The following is a 25,411-nucleotide window of genomic DNA, read 5'->3' on the forward strand; positions in this document are numbered from 1 at the left end:
CCCTTCTATCTTTCACTCAGGTGTCATTAGAACTGAAATTCTCACCTTTCGTCTTCTCTTTTTCAAAGCAAGCTCAGATTTCACCTCCTTTGTGAATTCTTCTAAGACCTCCGTGGCAGTACTTAGCCTCTCTCCCCACCCCAACTCTTCTGAGTTCCAGAATCGACATTTATCTAGCACATAGTAGATCATCAGCATCTGCTCACTGCTTCCTCTAAGATGGTATGAGGTCAGGTAAGGCTGGGACCATGTCTTTTTTTATCTCTGAATCCTCAGTGCTCAGAAAACAGTGGATGATCCATAAATAACCCATGAATAATTATTAATACAATATATTTATATATCTATGTATAGTATATAAAATATATAAATAGTTATATATAAAATATATAATTATAAACTATAAAATATAATGTGTAATATAAGTATATAGTCTTAATATATGTTACTTATATTATATTATATTATATTATATTATATTATATTATATTATATTGTATTTCCTGTAAATATAATATAATTCATGTAACTTCCAGAACTTCCAAATAGAAAACTGACCACAAGGACTCTGACATAACTTCCAAAATGACACAGTCCGACCCCCAGCCAGGTTCTCCCAGCTTTCTTGGGAGAACTTCACCTGGTTAACACTCATGTATCCTTCAGACCTCAGTGCAAATATCATTCCCTTGGGGAAGACTTTTCTGACTGCACCTCCAACTCCTAGATGAGGCCAGGCTCCCTCGTTATAAGCTCCCATAACCCTGGTTTAGTCAATATGAATACTTAATTGAATTGTTTCTGTTTGATACCATTCCTACTGGTGGACTAATAAACTCCCAATGAGCAAGGCCCTTCTTTACCTTTCTGCCACCGTGTCTGGTGTGTAGACCGTCCTCTGTTCAATTAAGTAGTTGTTGGATAGATACGGCTACTAAATTTTACACCAAAAGAAAAACATAAAACTTTGTGTCAAAGACCATAAAAGCAGTCAGGTTGACCTGACCCTGGGCTCAGGATGGACAGGTGGGAGTGAAGCGAGAGCAGCATGCCTGCAGTAGCCATGGAGGGTGTGGGGACCGGTACTGGTGGGAGGGCCGGAGGGGAAGTGCAGGGGGCTCTGGTTCACAGATGGTGGGGCTGAAGCATGCTGGGAGTGGAGGGCAAGTCCAAGGCTGGGCCGCAGGTACAAAAGCCATCTGCTAGAGGAAGTCCTTGTCAGCAGAGAGACATGGCACCTTCTCAGGGATGTTGGTGCAAATATGACAGAGTTTGAATCCCAGGGGTTATACTTATTAGTTGCGTGAGACATGGGCTCTTACTTTTCTGAGACTGTTTCCCCTTCCTGCTGCCTGTGAATGGGATGGTTGTGAGGACAAAATGGGGCTCCATTGAGCGAGCATCCTGCATAAGGCTGTTGTTCAGATGGTCTCATCTCTCCCCTTTCAACTGAGCCTTCTCTGTACAATCACAGCTGTGGCTGGACATTAAGCCTGGCTCTCTTAAGACCAGAGGCACCTGAGCACGAGTTTGTCTATGGATTGGAGCTTCCAGTCCAGAGTTTTCCCAAGCATTGTTGGAAATCGAGTTCCATTATCGTGGTTATTTAACATCTAGCATTTCACTTGGAGTTTCTAAATCCCACCGTCTCTGCCACGTGAGGATGCTAAGGTATCTTCCAAGTTAAAATCATGTGCTTCTCTATGTCCAATTCGACTGCTTGGATGGTCGATTCTATTTCCAACCAAATTAGAGAGCTTTACATTTCAAACCTTTGTTTCCCGGTATGGTAGGCACAAGGGTAGGGTATGCTCACAGAGCTAAAGCATTTCCATCTTTTCAGGGAGTTCTGTTGGTCAGTATTGTTCCAAATAATTGGATGTCATTTCCTCATTTAAGCACCATGACAAGGGAGCCCTGTTGTTGAGAGCCAGTCATCTCCAAATGGCGAACATTTTCTCTCTGCTAGAATTCTATTTCTGTTGACCTCTCCCGATTAGGGTTGAGCTTGCAGTGAAATGGGCCACAGAATGTTCTGCCTTTTGCCAAGCATTGTGTGCTTGACATCGGTTAGAGAGAAGATTTGAGGTGAGATCTATATATGTATGCTCACACACACAAGCATGCAATTGAGGATTTGATCATGGAGCCTAGGTCTTTTTTTTTTTTTTTTTTAAGATTTTTAAAATTTATGTATTCATGAGAGACAGAGACAGAGAGAGAGAGAGAGAGAGAGAGGCAGAGACACAGACAGAGGGAGAAGCAGGCTCCGTGCAGGGAACCTGATGTGGGACTCGATCCTGGGACTCCAGGATCATGCCCTGGGCTGAAGGCAGGCACCAAACCGCTGAGCCACCCAGGGATCCCAGAACCTAGGTCTTTAAACCTCTTGTGAAAAATCAAGAATACTGGTTTTTTTTTTCCCCCTCAGAACTTAATATCTGTGGCTGTTAGGAGTTTTATTGCAGAGCAGGGTTTGGTAAATCAGGCATGGATTTTCTGTAGCTCCACTACATCTGAAGTAATGCTTGAAAGTGCTAAAAAGTATAAATATTTGTACTGTTGGCAAATGTACACTGCTCCTTCACCAAATACCCAAATGAAGGGAAAAAAAATAAAAGCTTCCTCTCTGTTTTGGGTCGTTAGAGCAAAACTCTAGGAGGGGATTTATAACTACACAGTTACAAATTATGAATGTGCATTTGTTCAAGAACTACACCCTGTTGATTTGCTATTTAGTTTTTTTATTGCTGGCTTTTTGCTTTGCTCTATAGGAGACCGGCTGCAGATTTGGCGGCTGCTCAGACTGAGGAATCACCAGGGACGTTGTTCCTATTCAGAAATGCATGGGGTATATCAAAGACGGAGCTTGCAAACATGTATATTAAAACCCATACATTACCCACACAATGAAAACCTGCATCCCACTCAACATGGGAGGCTTGGGGCTGAGCGTGAACCGAGGACTCTCACGTTGGAGGCAGCTGAAGGAATGCTTGGCCTCCCTAATTATGTAGTTGCTGTGCTTTCTAACCCTGCTGGGCAGAGCCCTCAGGGTTTCCATAAAGGCTAAAGGAGGTGATGGCGAGGAAGGGAGGAGGGTGGAAATGCAGGGCTTCCCACCCTACTCTCGCTTAGCACCTCTGCTTCTAGGTGCTCTACCTAGGAGACTCCCACTATCATCTCCTTGCAATAAAAGGATCCCTTGAGCACATGACAATGGGAACAAGAAGCTTTCCTGTGGAATTAAGGGGTTCAGGGAAGAGCAGACTTGGTCATGGTGCTTGTTTCTTCCTGAATAGAAGCCTTAGAGCAGTGAGTATGGCCCAGTAGGCCTCGAGCCCTTCGTAGGTGTGATGGGTCATTTCAACAAATGTGTGAATTTATCTTTGTGTGATGGCTGCCAGTGAGACAGGGCCCAGAGTCATGTGGTTGAACACAGAGCCACGTGGTAGTGCTTTGTGATGGGGAGGGAGGGGGCAACAGGTGCCTAGGGAAGTAATCCACGGACCACGTCAGGGGAAGAGCAGGGGAAGAGCACACGTGAGAACCGGACACCAGGAAATTATAACAGCATTGACCTGGGCAGTGAAGAGTTGTATTGGTCCCCCAGCATTGAAGGGCAACCTCGTCAACACTCCAGAGAGTTGGGAAGATGTCTTTTTAAACCTTTCCTGAAGCAGGTACTCTTGACTTTTTTTTTTTAAGATTTTATTTATTTATTCATGAGAGACAGAGAGAGAGAGAGAGGCAGAGACACAGGCAAAGGGAGAAGCAGGCTCCGTGTAGGGCACCCGACATGGGACTCGATCCTGGGGCTCCAGGATCATACCCCAGGCTGAAGGCAGGTGCCAAACCACTGGGAAACCCAGGGATCCCCTACTCTTGTCTTTTTAATGTTCATCAATCATGCTGCTAAAAAAGCTGCTCAGTGGCAGTGTGGAGGACAGAGGATTATTTGAGTAGCAGGGCAAAAAAGGGTGCAAAGAAGCAGGTGGCCAGATTTGCCGGGCTCTCAGCAACTCCTGTGCCCTGAGTGCAGACAGCCCCTGTCTCTTGGGCACATAGAGGGGCAGACTTACCAGGAAGCCACTGAGGCTTGAGCTCTGTGGCCCTTTTCTTGCATGGGCCTTCCTGAGTGCTGGGGGTGGCTGGGAGCCAAAGAGTGTTCAGGGAGGAGGGAAAGCCAGGCTGCCTTCAGGAAGCATTTCTGGTAAATTGCTAAAGAAGTCACAGAAGCAAAGGACCTTGATAGTCAAGATCTTAGGGCTTGGATTTACCACTGGGATCAACTCTCCCCACGTCTGATGTCCTCCTCTCATGCATTTCTGTCAAACTCCTGTCTCTCAACCTGCCTTTACCTACATCACCACCACTATTTGCAGCCCCCTGCTGGTAACTGATGGGTCAGGCTGTGGTTCTAGAACTCCAAGAGCAGTCTGGACTTGACGATACCCACCCTGGCTGGGGGGTTCAGACACTTTTCCCTAAGGGGGTCCCAGAACCCATGACCAGCCCAGAGGAGCTACCCTGACAGCTGCTACTAGTTGCAGAAGCTTGTATGCAGCAGTCATTCGACCCCCAGCTGCCAGGATCGTAGCACCAGGTGGGCAGTTGGTCCTTAGCTGTACAAAACGGTCAAAAGACTAGGACTTTTTGTAACAGGAGGTCCTAGAAAACCTCATGGCAAATGTGAATTCTTCCAAGATGCAGGCACAGGTGAGCATGGGCTCTCGGGGCTTTGATACCACACGACAAGCTGACTCGCCTAGAAGTCACCTGGAACAGCAGGGATGATTTGGGCCTGATGAGCCTCAGTCAACAGTTTCTGTTTCCCTGCAGCCTGTTAAGGCATTTGGTGCACAAGGGAGCTGACATTCTCAGGACAGGACCTGGGGCTGGAGACAACCGGATGCACTAAAACGCTGCAGGCCCAAGGTCAAGCTGGGCCTGATGGAAGCCGGCTCTAATAGCTCCGGCCTCCTAGCCTAGGCTGTGCTGTAAACAGACCAGAAAAGGGATCCAGAGTACAGAGAAGTTCCTTCTGTGATTAGAAAAAAGATAAAACAAAGATGCCTTCACACGTAATTAATGAGGACCCAACTGCTAGTGTAATAATAATAATAATAATAATAATAATAATAATATTACATAAGAATAATAAACTGTTCCTACAAATTACATGGTCAAACCAACATCTTAGATTTTCTCCTGTCACTTCACCAGCTCTCAAATGTCAAGGATGATTGGCATTTTCTCCTTATACTGTATAACCACTAGGGAGAGCATGTTAAGGTGATAATGCAGCTGCTTAAAAAGCAGAAGCCGAGTGTACTGGAACACAGCCACCCCGCCCCATCCCTCATGCTGGAACACCCCTACTGCAGCATCTGAAGTCCTCACCCTGTCACCTCTTAAGCCACGACACTTACACCCTCAGGTTACTGGGCAGCTGCCCTTCCCTTCGACTCCACCATTGATTGCCCAAGCAGAGAGGACTTGATAACAGAAAACTCTGCCCTTGGGGAGGTGGGCTGCCAATTGAGAGAACTCTCTGGTGCCAAGGGAAAGACTGGGGTCCAGAATGCAGCCCAGCTTGCTGTGCCTGTTGTGTGCATTCAGCTGTAGAGACTTTCTGGTCTTCGCAAGAGTTCGTAACCTTGTGTACCTTCAGTTTGGCAGAAGGCACGGCAGCCTTGCACCATCGGGCTTGGAGTCTCATTCATTCATTTACCCACTTAACTCACTCACTGGTATTTCTTGAGCATCTATAGCATGCTAAACTCTATGCCAGGTACAGGGTGTGAGTGTTGCAAAGTCAGATGCAATCTCTGTGTTTATGGGCCTCTGCTCAAGAGCAAGGAGGCCATGGTCAGCCAGTGTCACAAGTGGACGATCATGGAAGAAAAGGACAGTGACAGAAAAGAACATGGGGCTTAGAGAACCTGTGAGTAATGGCCAAGCCTGACCTGATGAAAGAGGTGAGGCAGGGCTTCCCTGGGGAAGTGTCATTTTGCTGAGCTCTGAAGGCTGAGCGGGACTTCACTGGATGTCACACAGCCCTGGGGTTGGGGGCGGGTGGGAGGGAAGAATGAGGAGCATCCCTGGCAGTGGCAGGACGCTGGGGCAGAGGGAACACCACAAGTGTCAGGAGGCCAATGCCCCCGGAGCTAGGAGGGTGGAGGGAGCAGTCCCGGGCTCTAGATCTTTGCCTTTATTCTAAGCCAGGAGAAGACACTAAGGAGAGGTCTAATATGGTCAGATTTGTCTTTTGATAAAGGTCACTCTGGCTACAGAATAGAGAATGCATAATCAGGACGCTGGAGTGGAATGAGAAGACCAACATAATCCACTCACCTCCCTAAAGCATAGCATCTGCTACCCATCATCAAATTTTAGGTGTTGGGAAGTTGAACATTTATTTATGCTTTTATTCAAAAATTAATCTCTGCAGAGAGGGCAGGGGAAAAGTCACTAAAAGAAACCATTCACATATTGCACTTCTGTCTGGATCACTGAAAAATCTCCCTCTTTAACACTCTCTATCGTCCAGACCCTGCTTGTAGGGGGCTTTTCAGGACAGTTTCATACTATACAAAGAGCACTGGGCTAGGAGTTCAGAGACCTGAATTCCCACCTTGGCCTCTCCTCCACGCCAATTTCCCTGCCTACTTAGCTTTCTTATAATGGCTTCTGAGGATCTGCTAAGATGATAGAGGAAAAAAGAGCAAATAAACGCAAGGGCTCCCAGCATGCTGTTCCTTTTACGAAGGGCATTATGTAAGTAGCGTTTCATAGATTTTAAATATCGTTCATTATATGATTTGGTTGATAAATACCAAAGTCTATATTGTTCTTCTGAAGCTCTCAATAAGGACAAGACGATCTGTCGTTTGCTGTTTTATTCAACCCTGAAAGTTCACATTTTTGGCATCAGGAAGAGTGACATTGGTTAGGATGAGCACGATGGTGTTCCATTTTCTGTTTCTTCTTCTCAGGGGGGTGGGCTCATCTTGCTGGCAGGACCTGCTAATCTAAGTTAGGAAACACCTACCCTTTTCTTCTTGTGAAAGGTAAGCTGATACCTGTGATGTTTCGAGGGCAGAGATCCTTTCAACTGTGAACACGTTTATCTATGAAGAGTCTTCTGCTTGATTTGGTGGGTCAGGGACTATGGTGGCCCCAGGGCTCTGAAACCTCCATACAGATGATACCTTAAAGCCAGTTCGAAGCAGCCCTGTGTCCAGGAGAGTGGGGGTGGGTGGGTGGGGGGAATAGTCTCAGCTCATTGGTTTCCTATGTATTCATTCTCTGTCTTAGGGAGTTTTTTGTTTTTTTTTGTTTTTTTTTTGTTGTTGTTGTTGTTTTGTTTTGTTTTGTCTTAGGGAGTTTTTGAGTAACATTTTCACACTTAGCAATCACAAGGGGCAAGGGAGCTTCATTTCCACAAGATGACAGAGATTCTGAAAATCCATCGTGGAACTAAGCCTCTCATTCTCCGCTAGGAAAAATACATGCTTGAATTTCAAAGGAAACACTGAGTTCTTTATGGTTCTATCCTCCTCCTTCAGCACCAGCTTCTTTCTGCCTCTTCTAGTGATAATTAAACATGAGAAGTCGGCTGTGTGATCTCAGGCGACAGCTTTTAAAGAGGGTCTGGATTTAAAGAAAGAGACCAGGCCTGCGTGGGGCTTTGGAACGAGAGCTAAGCGTCTCACATCTGGTGCCTTCTCATGTCAGGTAGCCTGGGGTCGGTAGATGCCTGCAGAAGGAACAAATGGCCAACTGGTTTGCCGGGTCTCTCGGGATGCCTTTAATTTGGGCTACCATGTAATGGTTTTATTTTCTTAATTCTATTATGTCGTGGGAGGGAAGTTATTCACAATGTACCGGGAACTATTTTAATCAGAATGTATCCTCATTATTAAGCCTCTACTTTACCTGCCCAGAAAAGGGTCATGTGGGTCAAGAAAAGTAAGAAAGATTAGACTTCAATCCAGATCAATCCAGTGATGTCCAGGGTTGGTTGCAAGTTTGGTTGGCTTTGCCCTCGTTATTTAGTGAATGCTCCTTTGCAGCTGGGACTGTTACAAAGGCCATTCCCAGAAAGAGGAGGACTGGTCTTGCAGTTAGGGCTGCAGAAGCCATGGCATCTCCTTATTGGAAGTTCTTCTTCAGGTGCTGGGATTAAATTCTACACAATTGCTGCCCATGTAATACCCCAGCAGTGGGGACTTGGTGATAGAAAAGGTATAGTCCGTGCTCTGAAAATGTCTTAAAAATATCTTGTGTTACACATCACTTATAAAGCCCTTTGCCATATATTATCTCATTTAATTCTCAAACCATTAAGAAAGCCAAATAGGAATTATTATTTTCATTTTCAAGATAAAGAAACAGAGAGCTTCTGGGAATTGCTCAGTGTCGCACAGCTGGGGTTGGAAGCCAAGGCCTTTGTCTATACAATGGCTAGTCTACTCTCCACATGCCCAGAAATCAGAAATGGGTTGGGCTTTCCCAGACTGGCCATTAAGTTTATTGCATATATCCTACAGCCACAGCTGCAGGACGCACCATGCTTATCAGCAAATCTGATAGCATAAGACTCCATCTGTGTTTTTCTAGCGAGAATCATTTGGTAAAAATTACTGCCGGTGGTGATATAATCCTATTATATACATTAATTGCTTCCAGCTTCTTAAAGAATTTATGGTGGCCTGTTGCACCACTTATGCCTAAAACAAGAGCCTGGCCACATCTTATTCGCTCCCCCCCTCCCCCCCCCCATGATTGAGGCCATCAGAAGTGAAAGGGGAGCCCTGGGATCAAAGAGGCAAGAAGTCATTAGGAATATCAAGTGTGGGTCTTCCCTAGGAGCTCTAAACCCAAATGTGAAGACTGGCCAGGAAAGTCAGCAGGTGACATACTCCAGGTGGGGCAGAGGGTGAACTGGAGAATGTGTGCTCCTTCTAAAAGGACACCTACTGCCCAGCATCAGCTGATAGTTGTCATGCTTCCAATCAAACCCAAGGTTGTCAGATCTTGAGGTGTTTTTCTAAGAGAATCTGGAAATCTAGAATCTTACACAAATTCTTCTGATTGAATTGTTACATATTAATGGCTGATTCAGACATTTTTAAGCCTATGTGGGTCAAAACCAAACCAAACAAATCAATCAATCCTGTGATTCTCTTTTGCAACCTCTTCTCATTATATTTGTAAGTAAATAATTTTTAGAAGAAATGCACCAGGATATAAAGATCTGGTTAGAAGCGTTTTTATTACCAGCAGTGTCCTACATCTTTCCCATGTTTGTGAGAAAGACAGCCTCCTGGAGCCAGGGCGTATACAGAGCTTTAAAATTACCATTTTCAGGCAAGATCTGTTTGAATATCCACCTTTCTTTTTTTGAACAACAATTTTTGCCTTTTCCCATGTCCATGATCTGGTGATAAGGCCCTCCTGCAAAGGCTTCCCATGGCATCCACAGATAGCAGGCTGGGGTAGGTGCTACATAGAGGTTCTTGCTCAGTAGCAAACTCTGCATCTTTCCTTCCCATCCAAGAAAGCATATGAGGGTCTAAGTAAGTGAGAATGCTAAAAATATAGGAGTGGCCTTCCACTGGCCTTAATTTTTTAAGAAGTAAATTCATCTCAAACAATATCCTACCTATCATTAGTAATGGTTCACTTGTGACACAGCTCACAGATTTCAGGACAACATGGTTAAGAGATGTTTTAAAAAATGAAAACAAATAGGATATAATTGTAAGTGTCTCAGTAGACCAGCACTCCTTATCTCTGGTATTTTCAGCCAAGGCATGGTTGGTTGGGTTGACTCCTCCAGTTCATTCACCTTTATGGTATCAGTAACAAGGGCCTTAGAAATGTCACCAGAGACACATGCTCTTGAGGAAAGATAAAGAGATAAAAGACCATGTTCTCCAAAGCAATCAGTGAGTCTGTACCCAAACATTCTCACCTCCTTAAATGGCAACAGGGAGTCCCCACTTGAACTGCTATTTGGATGATGTGAAGTCAAGTCCTGCCCACCAGCATAAACCAAGAAAAATAGCACTTCCATGCTGTTCTTGTTCTTTGCTCCATAGATTGATCCAGAAGATGCAGAAGCTGTGCACTAGAGCTTTCCCTGTTACCTCCTAATTTAGAAGGATCTGTTTCCTTTCCACTGCTTTAGAAAATGACAACTCAAGAGGCGGGAATAGAAACCAGATTCAAGAAAGAGGAAAGAGACAAGGAGGTGACTGGCAATCTGATATAGTATGCCTCTTGGGGGAAAGGTGTCTGGATCTCAAAGGCCGACTATCACAAAATGAGAGCAGAAGCAAGTCTATTTTTTTTCTAGGTCACCACAGGGAACCAATCTAACCTATTTACAGGTGGTCTCAGGGGAACTCTCTTTAAATAGCTATCTTGTCACCATCCTTTTCGTCATCTTCCATGATCACCTTGGGTCCTTCATCCCTGAGCAGTGTCACACCTGCAAAACAAAGCACCAATCTGCAATTAAGTGCCTCTAATTAAAATATTAGACAACCTTTCTGCGTAGACACAGCACACAGGAGCATGGCAACCCAGAAACCCTTTAGCATCTGCAGAGCCAAGAGTTAAAGGTGCCAACTGAGTGAGGGAGTGGAATGCCTTTGGCCCGCCCAGAGGAGCTAGGACTCAATGAGGCAGCATTCTGGTGACCAGAAGCCCCTCAACCTAGGAGTTAGAGGCAACTTTTACCTCTGGTTTATAGTCTGCGTTTAAGCTTACAGCACAGGAGGATGAAAACAAACAGGTTTGGGAGTCCACTTGTTGTGGACCTCTTATTCTGCTACTCCCTCAGTCTGTGTTGGGCCATTTAACACTTTCACACCTGAATTTTCCTGGATATAAAATGAGCATGCTGGTTTTGTGCCAATTGAAGGAGAAGCGCAGACAGTGTTGAGTGCAGCATCACCCTGTGAGCACCAAGTCCCTTCCCGTTCCTTTCACATTAGCTAGTTCAGTTCTTTGAAAAGAAGGGTCACTCATATGTGGAATATAAGAAAATAGTGAAAGGGACCATAAGGGAAGGGGGAAAACTGAGTGGGGAAAAATTAGAGAGGGAGACAAACCATGAGAGACTCCTAACTCTGGAAAACAAACAGAAGGGGAGGTGGGTGGGGGATGAGGTGACTGGGTGACGGGCCCTAAGAAGGGCACACAATGAGATGAGCACTGGGTATTATACTATATGTTGGCAAATTGAATTTAAATACAATGAAATAAAATAATTAAAAAATTAAGAAAAGAATGGGTCAGTAGCATGAAACCAAAATTAAATACATTTTACTAACATCTGGGGGAAATATCGAGCTGAGGCTCTGAACATGCCATTCCTGAATGTCAGTACTGGTAGGTGATAAAGTTTAAAATGTTCAAAGGAAAAGGAGAAATTTAAGAAAGTGCTGTGAGTTTTAATAAAGTTCTGTGGTGGCAATTTAAAAAAGTTGTTTTTTATTTTGAGATGATTCTTTTTCTTCTTTGAGGGGTTAAAATATCCTTTCTTTTCTGAAATTTTAGGAGCATCAAGTGTTTTTTTTTTTTTAGCATCCTTACTACACAGAATTCAAAGTTGCTATTCCTATGTTGGGCTCCAATATATTTTGCTTTTTAAAAGCTTGCTGGTTGTTGAACTTTAGAAGACTGAGCACAATATTCTGGACTGATCAGCCCAGTTAAGACCATCCAAGGAGGTCTGGGTGGTTCTGCTCATCCTGTCAATTGTAAAGTAGGGTCATTATAATAAAAAGATAAAGGAAGCTATGGTTCAAGGCCAGTCCTCCATGATTTCTGTCCATCCACTTCAGCCAACCACCACTGCCTTGCATCGCCCCCACCGTCTCATAATTAGAGACCTTTCAGTTCATTAAGCATTTCATAAAGATCTAAACATGAGGGTAGAAAGCTGTGCACCACAAGAGGCCTTTTTACAACACTGGACTCCATTCAACAGCAGCAAATTAATGAAAACTATGTGTTGATCTTAATGACTATTCATTTGATTCAGTTCCTAGTTTGTTCATATGGGTTGTTTTTTTTTTTTTAACCAATTAGCAGATATTTATTGGAGGAGAAAAACAATTTCAAGAGTCTGGTTGAAACTGAGAATTTTGCATAAATCACTTATGAAACACAGTGGGAGATATTTTCTCTTCTACCAGCTGCAAAGAGGTTTGGATTTTCATTTGGAAAGAAGGTTAGCATGGGAAGAGAACAGAGAGTTAACTATGCTAAGTCCCCAAACTTACTATCCTAATTCTCTTTGATATCTTTTCACATTAAGCCAAATTTGAGTTGATTCAAAGTAGGCAAGAGCATTTAAATTCCCAGATCCCAGTCAACTTTCTGATTATTTGGGGTATCCTTGAAACCTAGTCAGATGAGCATCTGGGTCAAAAAAAAAAAAAAAAAGTCCTGGGATTTCAGGGAAGGGAGGATCCTGTTTAGCCATCAAGGTCAACCCTTCCCAAAGTAGGCTAGGCTTTCCACAGGGACGTGGGAGATCTTTTAAGTAGAAAGTGAACTAATATTTATATTAGTAGAATTAAGCATTATTTTTAGCATCTTACAATGAAGAATACATATGGTAGCTCATGAAAATCCTGATTTCATGGCTGTGACTGTGCAGGGTGAAGCTGAAATCAGTAGCATGTATGTCATCACTGTATTTTTACTCTTGATAGTTCAAATCATCAACTTTGTTCCTTTGAAGATGAGTGAGGTTTGATAAACATGGGTAGTTTAACCCAGCCTTGATCCTCTGTTCTCCTGGGGGAAACAGAGACGTGTCATTGAAGGAATGAGGTCTAGAGCCAGAAAGTTTTGCCTTAACTTGGTGGCCATTTAACTTTGAGCAAGTCACTTAACCTGTCTGAGCTTCAGTTTATTCATCTGCGAAACTGGAGGAAAAATAAATCCTATCTCCCTCAGGGAGTGATGCTGCCGGGTAGATTTAGACCAATATTCATTTATGCTTCAAGCACACTTTTACATGAACCTCCATTAAAGCACATATCACATTGTAGGAATCATTGGGTAATATATCCATCTCCCCTACCAAACCTTCAGGTTCTTAAAGGGTATTCTATGATCTATCAAAGGGTATGGGGTACAGTAGGGATTTAGAAAATGTCAGTTTCTACCTTTCTACTCTCTGTGTAGGAGTTTATGGAACTTGGCTGTTCGTTAGAACCAGGTATGTTTTTAAGGCCAAAGCTGTCAGTCCCAAGTCTCTAAGGGTCAACCAATTAAACTTGCAGCAAGCTGTTTTAGGCCATGATCCCATTCAGAGCTGGTCACCTGCATTAAAGATGTATGCCTCTGATCTAAGGGAGCTGAGGCTAAGACACCACCTGTCTTGGTAAGCCACATGAGAGAGAACACTCTTCCCAGCAGAATAGAAGCGGTGTCACTTTCAAAGGACATAACAGTCCCCTTTCTACAAGTACATTATTGAGCTTTGATCTCCAAATATTCATAGCTTATGGGCCAATTATCCAACAGGCTTTGCTTCAGTGCTTCTGGCCTCATTATTCTTTACTTTCTTTGGCTCCCTTTGCCACAGACCTTAACTAAAGACTTCTTTTTCTTTTAAGCAAGTCTAGGCTACTCACATCTCACTAATCACAACCAAGTACACCCTGCCATGTAGTCACCAAGATGGGGGGCCCTGGAAAATGTGGGCCAAGTTGGGAACAAACCTTGGGTTGGCAAGGAAGCCAGAGATGACTCCTCACTGAGGAGTTGTCTGGCAGTTGGAACTTGTCAAATAAGCTCATTAACCTAGGGGAATGAAGGTAGTTAGCAAGAGATTTAGAAGAGAGAGATAATCCTCGTCCAGTCTTCAGTTGCCAAGGGCTAATGAGAGGAGATGTCTCCAGAGTGCATTTGTCTGTGAGTTCCTCTCAACACCCTTATTAGAACCAATATGAGTCTCTCTGAACATCTGCCGAAGGCTCTATCCTTATCAGCTTAACTAGCATTTCTATTACTGCCAAATCTTTAGATACTAAAAGGCTCTTCAAAAATAAAGTGCTCCAGCTAATATGCTAATAAAAACTCGACTCATAGAACAACATCTATAATTGCAAATATAACACAGAGATTTGCTGATTCAAAGAATTCCATAATGTGATTAGAGTCCACGGATATACAGCCTCTCTCTCCAGCTCTGTGTACTTCACCTTGTTTGAGAAACATTTTTTTCATTCAACTGGGAAGCTGCTCTCTGAAGATATAGATATTATGATGCAGGCAGCATCCGTTGCCAGATAAATAGAGCTCAACATTTTAGGAAGTACCCTGAATCAGTAGATTTATATGGAGAGGCAAAACATTGCGGCTAGGAAGATTCTCACCTTTAGAAATGGTTTAATTCATCTCAAGGAATATAAGGTTGGGAGAATGGAGGGGAACTAACATTTATTGAAGACTTTCAAAAATCCAGGATCTGTGCTAAGTGCTTTATGTGCTTTATTTAATTATGTTAACAATCCTGGGGAAAAAAAAAAAAAAACAATCCTGGGAGACAGATTTTTCGGTCTTCCTTTCAGAGATGGATGAAATGAAGGAGGCTCTTTTGTTTGTGCTAGTTGCCCAGGGTCACAAAGCTAGAATGAGCAAAACCAGAGATTAAATTTAGACCTTTCTGACTCCAAAGTCCATCTTCAATGCTGTGTGCTACGGTGACTCTCTGTCCATACATATTTTTGTTTTAGTCTTCCCCTAGGAAGGACTTCCCCTTCCCCTAGTCTTCCCCTAGGAGGACTTCAATAAAAACAAATACAAGAATGGGTAAGAAACAGGGTCTCCTAATGAAGAACTTGGAACTGCAGAATTGTGATTGCCAAATAGAATATCAAATCCATAGATATTAATTGAGCATTGCTATATAGAAGGGACTGGACTAGATGTCAAGGTTAATATCAGCAACATAGAGCAACCGCAGACCAGTTCTCATGAATTCATCAAATGTAAGTCAATGTAAAGAACAGCTGTAGCTGTTCTTAGAAACAAAAGCCGTAAAAGACTACGCTGGAAGAGATGACAAAGTTTGGTATTGGCCTGCCCATGTCTACTACAGAGTTAGTTCGGAATAGAAAAGGATCATTTTGGACCTAGAGGAGTCTTTTAGCAGAGACTTTGAGCTGACTGTCTTGAAAGGTGACTGGAAGCGGGACAGAGGCAGAGCTTGGGGGAAAAGCGTGATGGGTTGGAGGATCAGTGCAGTAGGGATGCTTGTAGCTCGCAAACAGCATGTTTGAGGCAGTTCAGATCCTGCCAGTTGGTCCTCAATCTATTTCTCCAGAGAAGTCCCTCCTTATGCTCCAGTCCTCCTTGCTTGGCTCTGCCCCACAGAAATCAGTAGCCCTTGTCTGCTGCACCTGACTGCCTATTCATGATGTCTTCTTCTGAGCCTTCTTTCCATTTTTTTCTTTATTAAATAAAACAATGGGGAAACATAGTTCTATAATGACAAAATCTCATCTCCTCCCAAAGTGTCCCTTCTGGATTACCCTAGTGCTGCAAGTCCCAACTATACCACAGTATGGTAAAAAGTTGTCCACAGGTGAGACAGCCCTGGATTCAAGCCTCAGCTCTATGACATCATGGGGTTTAATCTTGAACATAATTTGGTCCATTTATCTGTCCACCTAATCATCCCGTTATCAATCCATCAAGCAGCCAAGCAGCTATCCATCCATCAATGCCATCCACAGAAGACTTTAAGTGACTTACATTCTTTCAGTGTCTTTATCTATATAGGGAATTAATAGCTACTTTCTTGTGCTATTCAGCTGATTTTAAAAAATCTGTGAGACATACCAAACTCAGTACCTAATATTTAGTAGGCTCTCCATAAACATTAGTACATTTTCTTCCCTGCCACTCCTCTCCAAATATCTATATAAAAGACACACATACACCCCCCACACACACACACCCCCACACACATACTCAGTCTTATTATAGTCTAATAATGACCATATACTTCTTATTCCCTAATATCCACATGAAATTCTCAGGAATAAGACTATGTTCACATACTGGCTGCTGTAAAGCCTTGTGCACAGACTTCAGCAAGATTTTTGGGTTTGATTTGACACATGTTAAGATAGCTCTCATTAAGATGATACTTTCAGGATCAAAAAATATAAAATCTTGCCATTTGCAATTGTGGGTGGAACTAGAAGGTATTATGCTAAGCGAAATAAGTCAGAGAAAGACAATTATCATATGATCTCACTCATGTGGAATTTAAGAAACAAAATAGAAAATCATAGGAGAAGACAGGGAAAAATAAAACAAGATGAAATCAGACAGGGAGATAAACCATAAGAGACTCTTAATCATAAGAAATGAATTGAGGGTTGCTGGAGGGGAGGTGGTGGAGGATATGGGGTAACTAGGTGATGGATATTAAGTAGAGCATGTGATGTAATGAGCACTGGGTGTTACGTAAGATCGATGAATTACTGACCTCTACCTCTAAAACTAATAATACATTATATGTTAATTAATTGAATTTAAATTTAAAAATAAACATTTTTATTATGGGAATTTTCAAAATAGACAGAAGTACATAATTAATAATTATTAACATTTTATCAGTTTTGTTTTACCTAGTTGTCTTTATTTTTCATTTTGTAAAGCAAATTCCCTATAACACGTCTGTATGTATCTCTAACACTAAAAGCTTTTTAAAACCATAACTAAACTGTCATTATCATACCTAACAAAATTAACCATAAATACTCAATTACATCTGAAAAAAAAGGTGATATTTTCAGAGATCATGTCTATAGTTTGTTACTAAAGTTAGCTCTCACTATTTCCGCATCTCCCTTTCTCTCCCTCTCCCTCTCTCTCTTGTTTTGAAGACTTGGTCAGTATATCCAGCCAGGTGTCTTGGGAGAATCAGCCATCAGTAGTAGGGTGCATGATCCATAGAAGGCTGGGGAAGAGGGTATTCCAGCTCTTTTCAAGGACCCACTGACATTTCTATTTCATTGGCTCAGTGAATCTGACCAGTTCTGCTGAAGCATGAGTAATGCTTTGAACCTCCCCAGCTCCAAGTCAGCCCTGGTGGAGCTGCCAGTGAAGGTAAGCCTGAAAGGCAGCATAAATGCTGCTCCCCCCACAGAGCGCTTCTGTGTGACACAGATTGCTGGGCCAGGACAGAGGCCATGCCCGTGGCACCTCCAGATGGTAAGGCTCTTGACCTGTTCCCATCACCCCCTGCAAATACCTTGCACCAGCTCTTTTACCTGCTGCAAAGGGGGACACGTGCAGGGCAGGTGTGTCTTTTCTCCTTGGTTTTTTCTGGTCCAGGTCAGAGTTATGAAGAGCTGGACTCATTTTGCCCTTTGGGTGTATCTCTTGAATGTCGTAGCTTTTAATTAAATGTTCTGAAAGCACACCTGCATGGTTAGGGGAACAGAGGGAGAAACAGGGTCAAATACATACATCCTATACATAAGGTCTATGCATTCATGTTTGCACACATACCTAGTGATGGTAATCAATATATCTTTCAGACTTATTTTAAGAAAAGCTTTTTTATATTAGGAATTAGTATTTATTGAAGTGACACAAAGGGTTTTGCAGGCCTGATTTTATTTTAGCCTTACAAAGCCCCGAGGAATTTAATATTACGACCACCATCACACATCTGAGGAAAGTGAGGCAAAGAAATGTGCCCACGGTAACACAGCTCGCAGGGGTCAGAGCCAGGAAGCGAGCCCTGGTCTGTCCACCTCTGGGGTCCATCCTCCTTAGGGCAATGGATCATTTGCTGCTCTGCAAGCCACATGCTACGGTCTTCGGTGACTTGCCACCTTCTCACCTCTCTCCCATGTGAAATTTCTCTCCAACGTTTAGCAACTCTCTGCAAACAATCTCCTCAATCCAACTGTCCACGATTCACTGCCCAGGCTGAGCTCCCAGGGTCCTTCTGTAAGGACCTCATTACAGCCTTCCTGCTCACTGCATACTTCAGCCATTTACCTGCTTCCATTATTTCTTATAAAACTGAAAGCTCGGGATCCCTGGGTGGCGCAGTGGTTTGGCGCCTGCCTTTGGCCCAGGGCGCGATCCTGGAGACCTGGGATCGAATCCCACATCGGGCTCCCGGTGCATGGAGCCTGCTTCTCCCTCCGCCTGTGTCTCTGCCTCTCTCTCTCTCTCTCTGTGTGTGTGACTATCATAAATAAATAAAAATTTAAAAAAATATATCCCTGATAATTAAAAATAAATAAATAAATAAATAAAACTGAAAGCTCTTTCCCAGAAAGCTCAGTGTTCTCTTTGTTTTGTATCCCTCCAAGTGGGCTGTGAGTGGAGAGGACACTAAATAAATGGCCCAAAGGGAAGGAGAAAAGGAAATAAGAACAGATCAAACATTGGGGAAATGAGAGAGTCCCACATCACACACAAAGTTGTTATAGGGACACATTAGCTGTTCCCTAAACCATTTTGCTTTTCTGCTGGACACACAGCTGGGCTACCCTTTTCAGCCTCCCTTGCTGTCAAGTGAGGTTTGTGATGGAAGGAAGTGATATGTGTCACTTCCGGGCCTGCCAGTCTTCCATTCTGTTCTTCCCGCCATCCCCCGCCCCGCCCCTGTGCCCCTCATCCCCATGCCTGCTGGATGCTGATGCTCATGGTGACTTTGAAATCCAGGTGCTGGTGATGTCCAGATTGCCATCAGCCAGAGTCCCTGTAATTACTGTTTGGAGAAGAACCTGCCTCCTCAACTCACACTAGTGATGACTGAAAAAAACCTTGTGTTGTGCCACTAACAATTTGGAATTCATTTGTTATAGCAGCTGACCTTATTGTAACGAAGACAGATGAAGGACTAGTACCCGTGATTTAAAAACACCCACATATTTAAGGAAAAAGTTGTAAGACCAATGTGATCTAGTGGCAACGGTTCCCCTTTACAGACATGCAAACTGACCTCGTTGCCCTTTACCTGGTATAAAAGGTGGGATGTGCAGTGCTGGTGTATCTTTCCTCCTCGGTTTTTTTTGCTCTGACTCAACATTCAGGGCCACCTGTACATTTTTCCCCTTTTTTGGCTTCTTATTGAGATCACAGTCTTTAATGAGCTGGTCTGAAAGGTCATCTGATTTTGATAGGATGCAAAGAAAAAAAAAAGATAACATGAGTAAAGGAACTGGTTGGTTTTCAATTACTTGCAGAAGCCATTTGGTCTGAAAAAAGAAAAATATTTATATATTTTGGCTTAGTCTACAGAGGACTTTAGTAGTCTTGCACAAATACATATAATAAAACAGAAAACTAGAATAGTCTGTAAAATTTCAAATAAAGAAAGCTCAAATGGACGGATAATCAAAATGAAGAACTTTAAAATATAGTTAGGCAAGGCACAGAGTGGGTTTGAGTTAAATTTTTTTTTTAAGATTTTATTTATTTATTCATGAGAGACACAGAGAGAGAGCAAGAGAGGCAGAGGCACAGGCAGAGGGAGAAGCAGGCCCCATGCAGGGAGCCCGACGTGGGACTCGACCCCGGGGCCCCAGGATCATGCCCCGGGGCCGAAGGCAGGCACCAAACCTGCTGAGCTACTCAGGGATCCCTTGAGTTAAATTTCTGATAGAACAGATTCTCTGTGCTAAACGCTCTTTCTTAATTTCCTTTGATCAAGGTTTCGTCTCTTGAAGACTCCATGGGCCAGTAGGGAACCCAGAATGCTCTTCAGTCTTGTAGTAACAAATTCTTCACCCTCCTTCATGTCTGGGGCCCGCTGGGTCATGCTGACCATGCACATTTGCCTTCAGTAGTGGTGTCTTCATTCACTTCCCCACTGCCGTTGCAATTCTCCTATTTGCTCATCCTCACTCCAGATCCTCTTGTCTTCTTACTCAGCTCTTTACCTTTCTCAGTCCCTGGAGCTTGTAAAGCTGGAATTCTACATCATGTCCATCAGATGTCAGTGTGAGTGATGAAACCAATCTGATCATTTCTCGCCCACGAAAGTATTTTCTCTGTTCCATCTGACTCCTTGATGCTTTTGCTGCTGATGTGCTTCCCTGAGCTTCTCTATGGTTGTTCTAGACAATGACATTTGCTTGTTCTATAATGGCTTGTCTCCTGCTTTTGACAGAGCCTTCTTGGAGATTATTATATTCTTTTGATATTTTTATTCTTAATAGCCTCTACCTCCAATAAATGCATATTGAATGGATTTAAGTGGAGTAGACTGATCTGAGTTCAGTTGATGACGTTATCACTTGTTAGATCTGAAAACTTGGGTCTTAATTTCAAGAAACTTAATATTGCTTCACCTTTTAAAGTGGAGATAATATTAAATCAGTGTGTGTGTGTGTCTGTGTGTATGACAGAGAGAGAGAGGACTAAATTTGTTAATGTTGGCAAAGCAGTTGTTTCAGTTGATGTATTTCAGATCCTCAAAAGAATGTTCACTCTGGTCATTGCTCAGCCCCTAACCTCTTATAAGGTTCAAAGAAAAGCCCACCTTCCTGCCCCATCTCATAAGTCTTTCCCAGTCCTGGTGTCCTTTCTCATTTTCAAGATATCCACAGGATTTTTGCTCATGTAACACCTTTTTATTCATATGTCTTTCTGCCTTCTTTGATGGCAGATATCTTGTGTTTTATCTCCTTACAGAAATTAATAGATATCTGTTGAATGTATGCTTAAATGAATAAACTCAAACATGTTATAGGTAAGGAAATAGTCTGTTAGGGTTCAAAGAAGCTACAAAAAAATGGAGTTATCTATCTTCTCTGGAAACTCACTAAGGCCTGGCTACAGTTTGGTACTTCTACAACTGTGAATGGATTTTCAGAAATTCAGAAATTAAATGGATCTTTTCAGCCATTTTTCCTTCCTTCCTTCCTTCCTTCCTTCCTTCCTTCCTTCCTTCCTTCCTTCCTTCCTTCTTCCTTCCTTCCTTCCTTCCTTCCTTCCTTCCTTCCTTCCTTCCTTCCTTCTTCCTTCCTTCCTTCCTTCCTTCCTTCCTTCCTTCCTTCCTTCTTCTCTCTCTCTCTTTTTTTTTTTTTTTAGATTTATTTATTTTAGAGAGAGAGAGTGCACAAGTGATGAGGAGCAGAGGGAGAGAATCTTCAAGCAGACTCCCTACTGAGTGAGGAGTCTGATGTGGGGCTCCATCGCAGGACTCCAAGGATCATAACCTGAGCTGAAATTAAGAGTCAGGTGCTTAACCAACTGAGGCACCCGGGTGTCCCTCTCTCTGTTTCTTTTTTATAAAAATATCTGGGTCAGTGTCTTTAAAACATGGAGGTTTAAATGTGCCAAACATGTTCACTTCAGTTTTGTGGGTCTAGCTATATCCTGTGTCACTCAAAATGTATTTATTCAACAAACATTGATGAAGCTCCTCCTCGATGCCAGGCCTTAAACGAGATTCTAGGACTAAAAAGACAAATGAATGGTTCTTCCTTTCAAGTTGCTAGGGTCTATTGAGCTTTATATCTGGACGGTCCTTTGTTTTATATACTCAGTATGCATGAGAAACCTACCATTAGAAATACTTAGCAACCATACATTATTATGCCTGCATCCTCCAAAGATCACAATACACAATCAGAAAATCAAATAGCATCATTTCCTTCAGCCATATGTAATAGAAATACATATTTCCTTTCAGCTAAAGGATTTGAATAATTCAACCCAATCATTTCCATTTAATAAGCATCTATTGAGATCATACTATATGTAAGGTACTTAATCATATGCTTTTAAGTGTACAGATACAAAAAAAGAGGTGAGGGGAAATCCCTTGAATATTGCTTATATACTAGATGATTTCATATCCTTCTAGTGTGTGGGAATGACAAACACTTTCTCTGGTTCATCAATGCTTGTGTTTTCCAGTTGTCAAATATTCATAGCACACCCTAAATATATTATCTTGTTTAGTTCTCACACTAAGCCCACAAGGAAGTATACTATTATCCCCAATTTGCAGATGAGGAAAATGAGATTTAGAAGGCAAGATGAAAGGCTAAAAGTCACATTACTGGCAGGTTATGGCATCAGGAGTAAGCCCAGGCTCTTGGGACTACGTTTCATTTTTACTATTATTATTTTTCACTTAAAAATTTTTTTATTTAAATTCAAGTTAGTTAACGTATACTGTATTATTAGTTTCAGGGCTAGAATTTAGTGATTCATTGGTTGCATAGAACACCCAGTGCTTATCACATCACATACCCTTCTTTTTTAAAAAAAAAAAAAAAAAGATTTTATTTATTTATTCGAGAGAGAGAGGCAGAGAGAGAAGCAGAGAGAGAAGCAGGCTCCACACAGGGAGCCTGACATGGGATTTGATCCTGGGTCTTCCGGATCAGGCCCCGGGCCAAAGGTGGCACTAAACCGCTGAGCCACCCGGGCTGCCCTCACACGGCCTTTTTAATATTCATCATCCAGTTACCCCATCCCCCTATGTTTTTCAACGCTTGACTGAAAATGAAATTTTAAAAATTTGTTGCCACGCATCACAGTTAATTTCCCCCTATATCATACTTACCACAGACATTTGTTGAATGAATGAATATCACTCAGACTGGGTGCTGCCCAGCTGTGGGATCTCTGGAAGTATAGGTTGGGTAGGGACCAGTCATGGGTCACCATTTCACCCTAAGATCCAACTCAGTGCACAGTACAGAGAGCAAGACATTTGCTTCAATTTTGACTTTTACTTTAATTGCACTTTTTCCCACTTTTGGAGAAATCTTGAACATAAACTATCTTGATGGCAAATGGGGAGAGAGGAGAGGAGGGGGGGAGTCATAACCAAGCAAGACATAAACAAAGGCTATGAATATGCAAAAGGCCCATCCATCAAAAGTCTGAGTGTCTCATTTTTAGAAATGGGTAGAGGCAGAAATGTTTCTGGTATTTTCATTACAAAGGTTATGCAAAAAGTCAGTTCTGGAAAGGAAACAGATTGACAATAAAGCAGAAAAAGGCTATTTAAAATTCTGTCTTGATAGGCAAAGAGAGATATTTGAAATATTTTATTGGCACTGCACATGGGGTTTAAGTGTGCCGGCAAATACTGGAAACAAGCTCTGCTGACACATTCCATTTATTGCCTCAAAAATGCTCTGCCTGGGACTCTGTCAGACCCCCCAAAAAAGGACAATGCCTTTTCTCTCTTTTTTTAACCTTAATGAACCTCTCTCCAGTGCTTCAGCTAATATTTACAGGGCAGACCCTGCAAAGCCATGCTATTTGCCTGTCCATCTGGTGTTGGCTGTCACCAGAAGGCACAAACGATCAGGTTTCTGGGAGTCTCCCTCTGACTTGCCTGCAAACCGAATGGCAAGAGAATGACAGAGACATCTCCTTTCTGACTTCCACTACTGACATTCACCCTGGAGCATTTACCTAAGGGGTCACAATGAGGGTCTAGCTTGTCCAGTCTGTCTTCTGAGAGCTCCAATGGCTGCATTTGCTCAGTGGACATCATCGAAGGAGGTATTTCTTCCCCAGCACTACAGGAATATAGGAACAGGACCATTAGTATGTCTTCTGTTCATTTGTTCACGTTTTAAATAAGCATATTTATTGAGCACTTACTATTGCATTCCCAATTTAATCCTATTTTTCAAATCTGCCTCTTGTACTTACCTACTAGGAACTCTAACTTAAGATTAAGTTAAAATAAATGAAACACACACATACACACAGATTTATTGGTAATCACCATGCATCAAATATTCAATATTTATCCTCTTTCAGAAACGCCGTGGGAGTTTCAGAATGAATACTTGTCAATTCTGAATTAGATATGAGTTAGCTGAGAATTAAAAAAAAATGTTGATTAAATCTTGTCTATATTGTCTGTTGAGTTCTGTGAAATAGGATTATTATGCCCACTTTGCAGATGAAGGAACCGAGGATCAGAAAATACAATTAATTAATGTAGTCACATAATTATTAAATAGCCAAGATCCAAGTTATTAAATAGCCTGGATCCAAATCCAGTTCTGAAGACTCATTAGACACCCAAGACTCTCCAACAGTGATTCCTTTGAATCCAAATTGAACCAAGCTTCTGGCCTCTATTGCATGTAACATACAAGTGTATATATTACATGCTATAAAATAGCTATAAAATATAGGATATAGTATACAAATATATAAAATAACTACAAGATATAACATGTAATATATAAATGTATAATATAAAATAACTCTAATGAGCTTTCCTCTCTATCCATATTCTAGGTTGTAGAGATGTTGGTAGGAAAAACTCTAGCTCTTGAAATGGATCCCTATTATTTTCTCCCTAGAGACTTCTGACATTAGAGCAAATCTGTTTCCCCTTCTCTCATTTTTCCTAAACCACAAATCCATTGAACTTCTCAGAGCTATTAGTTGTAGTCATTGTCTAGGAGGAGTGGAAATCCAGAATGGACATGTGTCAGGTCTGAATGAGAAACGCATTAGTTGAGATTTATAGAATCTAATTCTGTATCTTTTAGTTTATTACTCATGTCCTATCATTATAAGAATGCTTAGAGAGGAATAAGATTAAAATGACCCAAACTGATCCTCTTTTCTTGAGATTCCTGGATTACTGGCATGTGGATGAACACAAAGGTGAATTGCGTTAACATTTCAGGCTCGTAGACTTAGTTGTCTTCTGAAGAATAAGCCAGTTTTCTGCGGGTAGGCTGGAGGGCCTCTCCCACTACGAGCTGGATGACTGCATAGCAAATGGAGCTATTAACAGATTACTTGAGCCCGGCTTTTAGTGTCACCCAGCAGACTGATTATACTGAGTGACTTTAGCAGAAATCAATTCTGACCATTGTTTTAGTTTTTGTATTGAGACTGCCAACTCCCCAGGACCATAAGGAAGTATGCTGTTCACCTGGGTGGCTAACCTCGGCCTGCTTGAGTGGAGAAGAAAGCTTTGGGACTCCCAGTCGGGATGACTGGGCTCAGCACGGAGGTCTAGAGGCAAAGTTACAGCCTCAAGTAGGGCCTGAGCACCTACTTAACCGATCTTCCACCTTTTTGGGTAGAAAGTCGTGGGCTCTGTCATTGACTTGATGCTGTAAATCACTCCATGGAGGACCTAGTCAAGAAATACTCATTCTCCAGAAGGAGAACTGAAGCTCAAAGAGATTGAAGTGATACTATTAGTTGCACATGTGGAGTCAGTGTGATCTTTTGAACCCAGGCCTGCTTTAGGTCCTACCTGGCAATGGGCCCCCTCTCCTTTCCTCCAACAGCAGTAAGCTGTTCTTTGTACTTGGGTCATATGGGCTGCTCCTGTGCTCAATCGCGGGTTATTTAATTTGAATCTAAGTTTTCGGGTTCCAATGGATCT

At 42.4% G+C, this 25,411-nt stretch overlaps 1 protein-coding gene across 3 annotated transcripts in view; it reads right to left on the bottom strand.

Moving 5' to 3' along the window:
• Positions 1-9,261: 9,261 nt before the first annotated feature.
• PPP1R17 (protein phosphatase 1 regulatory subunit 17) overlaps positions 9,262-25,411 on the bottom strand; it is a 41,555-nt gene continuing 25,405 nt past the window's right edge. For 2 of the 3 annotated variants that reach the window (XM_077856300.1, XM_077856299.1), the window contains exons 2-5: positions 23,458-23,564; positions 19,031-19,183; positions 17,322-17,474; positions 9,262-10,501 (exon numbers count right to left, since the gene is read on the bottom strand). In XM_077856300.1, coding sequence (XP_077712426.1) covers positions 10,422-10,501; positions 17,322-17,474; positions 19,031-19,183; positions 23,458-23,564 — 493 coding nt within the window. In that variant the 3' untranslated portion in view covers positions 9,262-10,421. The remainder of the gene's footprint in view (positions 10,502-17,321; positions 17,475-19,030; positions 19,184-23,457; positions 23,565-25,411) is intronic. The other variant, XM_077856301.1, reaches the window with a different exon arrangement.

Source organism: Canis aureus, chromosome 18 (genome assembly GCF_053574225.1).
Source record: "Canis aureus isolate CA01 chromosome 18, VMU_Caureus_v.1.0, whole genome shotgun sequence".
In the NCBI taxonomy this organism is placed as follows: Eukaryota; Metazoa; Chordata; class Mammalia; order Carnivora; family Canidae; genus Canis; species Canis aureus.